Genomic DNA, 12,156 nt, shown 5'->3' with positions numbered 1-12,156 from the left:
AAGCCTCAATTTCTCTAACAATAGAATGGGAATTCATTATCCAAACCTATTTTAAAAATAAATAAATTAATATACATAAAATAATTAATATACATAATATACATAAGTTACTTATCAGTATATGCCAGCCATCAGTATATTACTTTTAGTTGACTAAAATTTATGGTATTTACAAATGTCTTGAGGTGGGCACGTGGTGGAAGAAGAGCAAGCAACCAGGCCTGCACCATACCCAGGCCAAGCCGTGCTAGATTCTGGGATGATGTGTATGGCACATGTTTACACTGAGGGTCATGTGGATGGCTGTGGTCTGTGTTGCTTCGTGGGGCTATGCCATAGTCTTTGGGCTGGGTTGCTAGCAGGGGCCATGTTGATAAGGGTGGCCTGAGCTGCCACCTTAGGCCATGCTGATGTCTGGGCCCATGTTACCACTGTGGTCCATGCTGGGTTCTGTGGTCCTACTGCAGCTGAGATCTATATTGGTGTTCTTGGCCCTTATTACCACTGAAGGCTATGTGGATGTCTGTAGTCTGTGCTGTAGGCTGAAGCCATTGTTGATGCCCGTAGGCCATGCTTCCATTGGGGATCATATTGATGTAGGTGCTCTTCACTGCCACCCGAGGCCATGTTGATGCCTCTGGTTCAGGCAGCCTCTGAGAGACTTGTGTGGGTCTGTGGTCCTACTGCACCATTAGGGCATGTTCATGGTCTGTGCTATTGCCAGAAACTGAGTGGAGGTCCGGGATCTGTGTTCCTGCTGACTGTGAAGAAAAGGAGGCTGCTTTTGCCTTTATATTGACAACAGCATAGGCAGGAAACCACCAAAGAGAACTCTGAAATGTGTGCCAGAGATGCCTAAGTGTAGCTCTCCACAAGGAATGGCTTCTAGTAGAGGTGTGAGCAGGGAAGGACTCAGTTCTATTTAAGGGGCAGGCCACTGACAGATTGACTATGCTCCAATTAGTATATAGATAACATAATGTGGACTTTCCTTTTAATTTTAACTTTTTTCCTTTTTAAAAAATATTTTTTTATCTTTTGCTTCCTTTGTGTGTGGAGCTATCACAAGGGAAGCTAGACATGGAAGGACTTAGAAGGGATTGTTATTGGCATGCATAATGTATAAAACTCCCATAGAATCAATAAAAGTGTTATGTGACAAAATATCTTATACTCATATTATCAAATGGTTAAATGGAGCTAATTAGTATATGTACCATTTCATATAGTTATGCTTTTTGTTGTGAGAACATTTAAAATGTACACTCTTAGCAATTTCCAAGTATGCAATATGTATTGCTGATTACCATAGTCATGTTAATGTATAAATTCAAGATCAGCTTTTTTTCGGTTTTATTTTTTATTAATTTATTCATATTACATCTAAATTGTTAGCCCTTCCCTTGTATCCTCCCATTCCTCCCTCCCTCCCATTTTCCCCTTACTCCCCTCCCCTATGACTGTGACTGAGGGGGACCTCCTCCCCCTATATATGCTCATAGGGTATCAAGTCTCTTCTTGGTAACTCACTATCCTTCCTCTGAGTTCCACCAGGCCTCCCCATCCAGGGAACATGGTCAAAAAGGGGGCACCAGAGTTCAAGATCAGCTTTATAACCGTCTTTTAGCCAAAATTATGTGTCCTTTTACCAACATTTTCCAAATTCTTAGCAATGTTCCTCCGAGAATGGAAGTCCATATTTATCAAATTCTTATGGAATATAACAACCTCAAATAAGTTAGAGTTGCAATGAGTATAAATGTATATAACTGTGATTGGAGATTTTGATGGAATTGTTCTGGCATAAAGGGTGATCAGATATTTTCAAGTTGATTCTGAGAACTGTAAAATTAGTCACTGGTAAAGCAAAAGTAAATGATCCATACTAAGATGATAAGTAGCATGTACTATCCATTTCTTTCATTTTCATTATTCTTATGTAACATACAGGGCAGGGTCCTAGAGAAGTGACAAGCCACTTTGGATGCTTATATAGACAGATGACTCCATACATGAGCTTTTGACTGTATTTGGGATATGAAAGGATGAGTCTGGTAGCTGCTTCCACATAAACAATAGTTCACAGTGTTAGCCATCTGAAAGTGTAAATAAAGGAGGCTGAATGTTAATTTGCAAAAGGATTTGTTTGGCTGAAATAATTTATTTTGTATGTTTTGCCTTTGAAATATTTGAATGTGTTTATGACAGACAAAACTAGAAACAATACCTGCTTTAACTTATGAGATTTATTTGGATAGTCATACGAGTTTGGTTGGTTGAAATGGGAAAATATGGTTCCATCTGAATGCTACAATCTTCACGATTTCTATAAACAAAGTATCCTTGGACACACGCACACAGCTTTTAATCTCCTGAAAGTTAACCAATGGGCAACTGCTGCATTCTGGTGTCAAAGCTACAAAGCATAAAGTAAAGCAACTTGCTAGGCTGACAGGAAAACAACACATGACTTGCCAAGATCCCCAGATCTGACAGCATGATTTCTACAAAATTATTCTAAGGATTTGACCTGAAACCATCAGAATCTGAAAGAATAGAAGGTCCTTCTAAAAATCACTCCTGGCAGTCCTTTTAAAGGTCTATAATCTTGTTTAGAGCACCTTGCCAATTTACCACAAATTTCCCAGTCAATGAAAATCACTGATAATCAGTGAAAACTGCCTTGATCATCTCAGCAAGAGATCAGCTCATCAAGATTTGAAATTTCTCAGAGCCAGGTCATTCTGAGATGGCATTGTCCTTTAGTTTGGCTGATGCATATAGCAATTAGAATGTGTGGGAGCTGGAAGAATGCTTAATCTGCTCAAAGAAGATATGCTGAAAAAATTGCTGTTTCTGGGAACTGAAGAAGTATACAAATGTGAAAGAACTTGACCTGCATTCTATTTCTGATTTTGTTCATGAGTGTCTCTATATTTGAATTTAGTAGTCTGTGGCAAGTTCTTCTGTGCTCTGCCTCCTGTGCATAATGGATTAGAAGTTCAAAGACAAATATGAAATGCTTTGTTTTAGAAGTTTACAACCCAACATTAAGTGGGTTATATATGTGTACCTATGATCTACCTATGGTAATAGAACTAGAGTCTAGAATCTGATATAATCCTGAATTATTCATCACCATTAAATTCTCCATTTTCTAATTAAGGTTATGACATATAAATTGTGAATCTGTCATTTGATTCAGCATAATGCCTTTAAGATTCATCCAAAGTGTTTCTATACCAGCAGGTCACTGATTTTTTTGTTGATGAAAATTATTAGACCAAATGGTAGTCTCATATTTTGATTATTCACTGCCCTGGTTAGTGTTAACTGTGAACTTGACACAGCCTGAATCATATGAGAATAAAGCCTCAGTTGAGGAATTTTCTATAATCAGATTGGCCTGTAGACATTTCTATGGTGATTGATAAAGTGAGTTACTTGGTCAGAGTTAATGCTTTGTAGAAAAGCAACCAGATCTGCCTTCAAGTTTCTGTGTTGAGTTCTTGCCTTGACTTCACTGAGAGATGGAGTGTGATTTGGAATTACAAGCAGAATAAACCCTTTCCTCCATCAAGTTGCTTTTGATGGGTATATCCTATCACAGCACCAAAAATGAAACAAGAACCTCCAGTAAAAGCGATTTGGATTGTTTTTAAATTGGGGGATATTATTAAAAAGCTACTATAAGCATAGATAGGCTTTATTTTTTAAAATTTTTTATTAATTTATTCTTGTTACATCTCAATGTTTATCCCATCCCTTGTATACTCCCATTCTTCCCTCCCTCTCATTTTCCCTTTATTCCCCTCCCCTATGACTGTTCCTGAGGGGGACTTCCTCCCCCTTTATATGCTCATAGGGTATCAAGTCTCTTCTTGGCAACCTGCTGTCCTTCCTCTGAGTGCCACCAGGTCTCCTGCTCCAGGGGACATGGTCACATGTGAGGCACCAGATTATGTGAGAAAGTCATATCCCACTTTTCACTCAACTGTGGAGAATGTTCTGACCGTTGGCTAGATCTGGGTAGGGGTTTAAAGTTTACCGCCTGTATTGTCCTTGACTGGTGCCTTAGTTTGAGCGGGACCCCTGGGCCCAAATCTGCCTATCATAATGTTCTTCTTGTAGGTTTCTAGGACCCTCTGGATCATTCTACTTTGCTATTCTCCCATGCTTCTCTCATCTAGAGTCCCAGTAGGATGTCCTCCCCTATTTCCCAGTTTCCTGGTAAGTGAAGGCTTTCATGGGACATGCCCCTTGGGCTAGTATGCAGCTATAAGTGAGTATATACCATTTGATTCTTTCTGCTTCTGGGTTAACTCACTCATTATGATCATTTCTAGCTCAATCCATTTATCCACAAATTTCGGGAATTCCTTGTTTTTAATAGCTGAGTAGTATTCCATAGTGTATATGTACCACAGTTTCTTTATCCACTCTTCTATTGAGGGACACTTAGGCTGTTTCCATGTTCTGGCTATTATGAATAAGGCTGCTATGAACATGGTTGAGCAAATTTTCTTGTGTGCTGGAGCATCTTCTGGGTATATTCCAAGGAGTGGAAGAGCTGGGTCTTGAGGAAGCCCTATTCTTATTTTTCTGAGATAGCACCAGATAGATTTCCAAAGTGGCTGTACTAGTTTGCATTCCCACCAGCAATGAAGGAGTGTTCCTCTCTCCCCACATCCTTGCCAGCATGTGGTGTCAGTTGAATTTTTGATCTTAGCCATTCTGATGGGTGTAAGATGGAATCTCAGAGTTGTTTTGATTTGCATTTCCCTGATGAATAAGGAGGTTAAGCATTTCTTTAAGTGTTTCTCAGCCATTTGATATTCCTCTGTTGAGAATTCTCTGTTTAGTTCCAAGCCCCATTTTTCAATTGGGTTATTTGGTTTGGTTGTGTTTACTTTCTTGAGTTCTTTATATATTTTGGATATTAGACCTTTGTCAGATGTAGGGTTGGTCAAGATCTTTTCCAAGTCTGTAGGCTGTCACTTTGTTCTCTTGACAGTATCTCCTGTCTTACAGAAACTTCTCAGCCTCATGAGTTCCCATTTATTAATGATTGACATTAAGGCCTGGGCTGTTGATGTTCTGTTCATGAAGTTGTCTCCTGTGCCAATATGTTCCAGGCTCTTCCCCACTTTTTCTTCTAAGTGACTTAGTGTCTCTGGTTTTATGTTGAGGTCTTCAATCCACTTGGATTTGAGTTTTGTTCAAGGTGACAAATATGAGTCCAGTTGCATTTTTTTTACACATAAACATCCAGTTAGACCAGCACCATTTGTTGAAGATGCTATTCTTTTTCCATTGAGTGGATTTGGCTTCTTTGTCAAAAATCAAGTGACCATATGTGTGTGGATTCATATCTGGGTCTTCGATTCGATTCCACTGATCAACCAGCCTATTGCTGTGCCAATACTATACTGTTTTAATTACTGTTTCTTTATAGTACAGTTTGAGATCAGGTATGGAGATTCCTCTGGAGCACCTTTTATTGTACAAGATTGTTTTAGCTATTCTGGGTTTTTTATTTTTCCATATGAAGTTCAGAATTGAACTTTCAATGTCTTTAAAAAATTATGTAGGTATTTTGAAAAGGATTGCATTGAATCTGTAGATTGCTTTTGGTAGGATGGCCATTTTTACTATGTTAATTCTCCTGATCCATGAGCAAGGAAGATCATTCTATCTTCTCATGCCATCTTCAATCTCTTTCTTCAGAGTTTTGAAATTTTTTTCAAACAAGTCCTTCACTTGCTTAGTTAGGGTAACTCCTAAATATTTTATATTGCTTGTGGCTAATGTGAAGGGTGTGGTTTTCCTAATTTCTTCCTCTGCAAGCTTGTCATTTGTGTATAGGAAGGCTACAGACTTTTTTGAGTTAATTTTGTATCCAGCCAATTTGCTGAAGGTGTTTATCAGCTTTAGTAGTTCTCTGGTGGAATTTTGAGGGTCACTTATGTACACTATCATATCATTTGCAAATAGGGATAATTTGTCTTCCTCCTTTCCCATTTGGATACCCTTGATCTCCTTTTGTTGTCTTATTGTTCTTTAAGTGTTTCTCAGCCATTCGATATTCCTCTGTTGAGAATTCTCTGTTTTCAAGACCCAGCTATCCCACTTCTTGGAATATACTTGAAATTTGCTCCTCCACACAACAAGGACATATGCTCAATGATGTTCATAGCAGCCTTATTCATAATAGCCAGAACCTGGGAACAGACTAAATGTCCCTCAGTTGAAGAATGGATAAAGAAAATGTGGTACATTTACACCATGGAATATTACTCAGCTATTAAACACAAGGAAATCTTGAAATTTTTGGACAAATGGATGGAACTAGAAATGGTCATACTGAGTGAATTAACCCAGAAGCAGAAAGACTCACATGGTACATGCTCACTTGTAATTGGGCACTACCTCAAAATGCATGTCCCATGAAAGTCTTTGCTTACCAGGAGATTGGGATATATGTGAGGACATCCCACTGGGACTCTAGGTAAGACAAATATAGGAGATGGGAAAATAGAATGACCCAGAGGGTCCTAGAAACCTACAAGAAAAACATCATGTTGGGTGGGTCTGCTCAAGCTATTGCACTATCCAAGGACAATACAAGTAGCAAACATCGAACTCCTACTCTGATCTAGCCAATGGACAGGACATTCTCCACAGTTATGTGGAGAGCACGCACTGACTTAGACATGAAAACTCTGATGCCCCATATTTGACCACCTTCCCTTGGTGGGGAGGCCTGGTGGTACTCAAAAAAAAAAAAAAAAAAAAAAAAAAAAAAAAAAAAAGAATAAGGAGGCTATTAAGGTGAGACTTGATAGCTTATGACCATATAGTGGAGGAGGAGGTCTCCATTGGTCATAGATATAAGGGAAGGGAATAGGGTGAAAGTGGGAGGGAGGGAGGAATGGGAGGATATGAGTGATGGGATAACAATTGAGTTGTAATCTGAATAAATTAATAAAATAAAATAATAAAAACCCACTTTCCTGTGATGGTACTGCCCTGCAAGTTCACAGGGGAAGAGGATATGCTCAGTCCTGATGTGACTTAATGAGCTGAGGTGGATGGCAAGGGGATCTCCCCTTTTTCTGAGCAATAAAGGAGGGTGTATGGATGAGAGTAAATGAGAGGAGAGGAGAGAGAGCGATATGCCCAGGATATAAAGTGAATAAAGAAATAAAATAAAAAATAAGGAATAAACAAGAATGATTATGACCCATTACTGAGTTTCTTGCCCATTACTGTGGTAGATAAAGTGGGAGAGGAACAAATGTGGAACACTTAAAACTATGGAGCCCAGATTCACATTTGGAAGATTTAAGATACTTGTGAGACATCCAGAGGGGGATGGAAAGAGAACAGTTTTGATGCAAGTCTGTAACTCAGTGGCAAGGTCCAGGTGATAATAGCAATTTGGAAACCATGAGCATGAGTTGATGTTTAAAGCAGTGGAGATGAATGTTATCTCAGCCTCTGGTGTATCTTTGGTATGCACAGATGTGCTGTAGATAAAGCCTGACTGGAGGAAGAATACATCCCAAATGTAAGAATGAGGCTGCCTCCTGAGACAAGCTTAGGCCAGCCTGCTGCAGGTGATGCTCTAGCTAGCTCCATGCTGAGTTAGTTATAGATCCTGTCTGTCAACACTGAAAACTACCTCCCCCATATTCCTAGTTTACTCTTGGGACTTGTGGTCTGAGTTATCTCCATCATAGTTCCTGTTAAAAGTCCACAGGAAGCCATTGATATTAAAGAGTGCCAATGTCAGGGAATTCTACTTTTTCAAAGCTTTTTCTCTGTTTTATACCAGAGCACTAGGGAGCTACAGACCTGGTCTTTATCATTCTGTTCTCAGTGAAACTGTTTTCCCAGAACTGTAGTTTAACATTACATTTGGCTTTTCCTGAGTGTCTATGTAATAGGCACCATATGCGGAATATCAGTACATTTCTTAAGTAATATTCTTGTTAAGTATACTATCCATCCATTATTGATATAAATAGAATTTTTTTTTTCGTTTTTCGAGACAGTGTTTCTCTGTGTACCCTTGGCTGTCCTTGACTCACTCTGTAGACCAGGCTGGCCTCGAACTCACGATGAACCACCCACCTCTGCCTCCCAAGTGCTGGGATTAAAGGAATGTGCCACGATACCCAGTTCATAAATAGAAATTTTATTTAGAGTTCTGAAATGAGAAACAGGTCATTTCTCTTGATAGAACAGTCTTCTTGCATTCGTGAGATGATGAACTTCATCTAGGCCATTACCTGTGTGTCCTTGCTTTGTCCTTTAGGAACTACAGAGTGATATCATGTTTATTTTTAGCTTTCTCATTATCTAGGGCAAGAGTCATAAACAGAAGCTCAAGCATCACCTACAGATGAGTTGTGTTCAACCAGTGTGGTTTAAAAATTCTCCTGTGGATTTAGGGGATATAAATTGATTCACACATTTGTGTTACCTACATGACTTCTTAGCTATCTTAGTGCAGTATGTTTGACTCAGGTCTTTTCATAGAATTATCTTTCCTCCTCTTAACTCCTTAATAGTACTGAACCTTTTATTTTCTCTCTTTTTACAAAAATTTTATTTTTTCTTCTATTTGTGTTCAAATATTACATTCAAACTTCATGAAGTTCTTCTGGAGGAGTAGATGTTATGTGATGACATAAAATATTGATAGTCTCTCCACATACTTTTGTAAACTAATTATGTTTAGAGTGACTATTTCTATCATGTTATCAAGTGAAATTGTGTTGAAATTCATATTAATACTCAGCCAGAAAACATCTGTATTGTTCAAGATCATCCAAACATGTGATATTGGAGCCCTTTTTTATCCCCAGAGGATGACAATGAGAAGAGGGGAGCATGGTTCAGCATGAAGGATTCTATCATGAAGCTGCAGTTTGAAGGTTGGGATTGGTGAATAGCTGGAGTAAGACACTATGCCTTCCAAAATGTTCAGTTATCCATAAATTTTGATGAGCACCACTTCATGGTAGACCACCTCATGTTTCCCCTGTGTTTTTTATAACTGTCCTCAATGCTTATATGTATAACTGGGTTAGCTTATCTGTATGTTACCACTTTGTGAAAAAAAATATTCTTTACTTTAAAAGGCAAGAGAAAAGAAGAATACTGTCAAATTAGGGAATTTAAAAGAATTTTTTTTGAGTTTTAATGACACTAATAGCTTTATTTAACAAACACTGAGTGACTACTATGTTCAAACCATTATGCTAGGTGCCATGTAAGATACAAAGTGAAAACAAATAGACCCTGCCCACAAGGAGCGTATAATCTAATGAGGAAGACAGACACATACACATGTAACTACAATACAAGGCAGTAAACAAGAGCAGGCAAGTACTGAATGTGGCCTGAGTATAATATTAGCCACAAGGTTCTGATGTGAAACACGAGTGAAGTGTTGGCTGCTTTGAAAATCCCATCTCAGGATTAACATCATAGCTGTTTAAATGGTCCTACCCAGGAGAGCAGGCCAGGGGGAGGGGCTGCTTGAAAGCACTGTCACACCTACATACATGGGCTGACAAAAGTATGTAGAAACAGTTACAAAGAACTGTATGTGTACACACACACACACACACACACACACACACCTGTCCTTTGGTTAATGGCTATAGCTACTGTTTTAAACAATATACTTTCATATAAAAAGGAATTTTATAATAAAAAAATCAATTTAAAGATTATGATTAATTTAAGAAAGAGTACTGCCATAGGCAATTTATTTACTAATTGAGTCTTTAAGTATCTATAAAGCTCTGGAGCAATTAAACAGACATCTAAGTATTGCTGAGTAAAATCCTCTTAAGTAAGTTCAGCCTTCGAAGAAAATGGTCACATACCTGATACAACACTATTCTAATATCAATAAGAAGGCCTTGAAGAGATCTAAGGAAAATAATCTTTAATGCTTCAATGCAAATGGAATACACGCTGATTAAATACAATTCAGTGTTCCTTGAAAATATCTCAGTGACAGCGTTTGATACCAGCTAAGGCCAGCAAGACAGAAGTGAGGAAAACATTCTATCATCTTTCATTGGTTTCATGTACCATTGCCTATGACTATGCAATCCAATCTTTTCTTTCAAACTATCATTTGTTAGTATTGATAAGATGTGATTTATAAATTCTGATTTGCTTTTAGCTCACAGACTAAGAACAGCTGCTGACCACTTCCTCTTGATAGTACTGTCTGAAATAACAGGCAAAACAGAAGCACATTTCCTGGCTGCTTTCCTACTTCCTGAATTGGACAGTCCACTGCTTAGCTTGTTTCCTTCAGTGTGTCACTTTGGTCCTGGATTCTTTGCTGCTTTCTCTCAAGGAAACGAGCCCGTGCATCTGATATGGATTTGTCATCATTTCTTCTCTGCATTTTCTTTAGCACTTCTTTTGATATTCCATCCTTTAGCTGCTTCACATTTTCCTTATTTGTCCATTTTCTTCTTTCTTGCATCTTCTCTCATTTCACATCTAGCCACACTGCTCAAATCATGTGCATTGAGTTCATGCAACTTGGGTAGTAAGTCTCTCACCCATTCATAACGGATTGGACACACAATTCTTGCATAGACTTTGGTGGTAACTAATCCTTCATGAAAAATAACCCATTCCAGTTTGGTTTCCTGTTCATGAAGTGCTGAGGAAGGATGAATATGAACTGGACTTCCACGCCCATCCTTTGTGCAAAACGTTCTGCCAACAGATCTTCGTGCGATATTTTTGAAGTAGCCTGCGCAGAGACACCTTCGTAGTACTTCATGTTTAAGGCCTTCAAAAGTCTCTCTTGGGAAATCACTTTGCTCTTTAAGTTTTCTGATCAGTTCCCGAAGTTGAGCTTCCACATGAAATGCAGAAAATAAGCACCGCCAGTGAATCCAGTGCTTTTGGCACCACGAATCAGGAGCGCCACTTAATTTGCACTGTTCAAAAATGACGGCTAAAGTTGCAAAGTCATTAAATCCTCCAGCTTTTGCTGCCAATTCTCGATGTCTCTGTTCTGTTTCCTTCTGGTACTCTGGATCAACAGGTCTGATGAAGACATTTTCCACAGACAGCATTGCTGCTATTGGAAGCAGCAAATCTTCACAATCAAGAGAAGCAGCCCTGATCACTGCACACGTCAGATGTAGGGGGAGAGGGAACTCCACCATGGATAAACCCAATCTCGTCACATGACCACTCCTGTCAATAGCATCACACTGGTAAAGCTGTTTAAGTGCTTCCAAAATAAGTCTCTTGTTAGGTGGGTCCAAATATGGAAACCTTATGACATCATGTATGGCAAGACACTTTAATGCCAAAACTACAGACGTCAAACTAGTTCTCTTAATCCTTGGGATCACATGATCAGGCATACACTGGTTCCAAAAATCTTTACTATAAATCCGCAAGCATTTTCCTGAGGCAATCCTGCCAGCTCTGCCACTTCGCTGCAACGCTTCACTTTTTGAAATAGGAACCACCTCCAGGATGTCCAAGCCTAATCTGGGGTTGTGATTTAATTGCTTCACAAAGCCTCCATCCACCACATATCTGATCCCATCTATTGTCCAAGATGTTGCAGAAATGTTGGTGGATATGACACATTTTCTAATTCCCGGTGGAGGTGGCAAAAATATTCTCCTCTGTTGATCTGTTGTCATAGAGCCATAACATGGCAGTATCAACAGGTCATCTAGCGTGGTGTCCTGCACATACATCAGAGTCGTAATCGACAGACTCCGCCATCTGAAAAAGCAGCTCACAACTCTTCTCTATTTCAAACTGGCCAGTCAGAAAACTAAGATGTCTCCACCCATTTCATTCAAATGAATATCCATGGTCACTTTCACAATCGCTTGAATATATGCCGTATTTTCTCTATCTCTTGGGCCAATCACAAATTAGGGAATTTTTAAAAGTAGATATCAAAAAGCCTCTGAATTAGTAGCATAAAGGAAGGAATTTGTGAGTCATTGATTTCTTTTCTTTCTAGTTACAGGAATTAGTGCTGGATATTATTTAGCATGTACCCCACCTACTTCATAAATGCCTTTGAAGTGTCCAGGTCCAAATATTTCTGTGTTGTTAGATAATTTTTCTGGCATATGT

At 38.9% G+C, this 12,156-nt stretch overlaps 1 protein-coding gene across 1 annotated transcript; it reads right to left on the bottom strand.

The window, feature by feature from the left end:
* Nucleotides 1-9,279: 9,279 nt before the first annotated feature.
* Nucleotides 9,280-11,948, bottom strand: LOC127185500 (probable ATP-dependent RNA helicase DHX40; the record flags this gene model as incomplete). Its single annotated transcript, XM_051141936.1, is given in 4 exon segments — nucleotides 9,280-10,513; nucleotides 10,515-11,762; nucleotides 11,764-11,846; nucleotides 11,849-11,948. Coding segments are annotated over 4 exon segments (1,617 nt in total), but the record flags the coding sequence as incomplete, so codon positions are not given.
* Nucleotides 11,949-12,156: the final 208 nt, after the last annotated feature.

Source organism: Acomys russatus, chromosome X (assembly GCF_903995435.1).
Source record: "Acomys russatus chromosome X, mAcoRus1.1, whole genome shotgun sequence".
Classification (NCBI taxonomy): Eukaryota; Metazoa; Chordata; class Mammalia; order Rodentia; family Muridae; genus Acomys; species Acomys russatus.
This window is presented reverse-complemented; position numbering and strand designations above follow the sequence as displayed.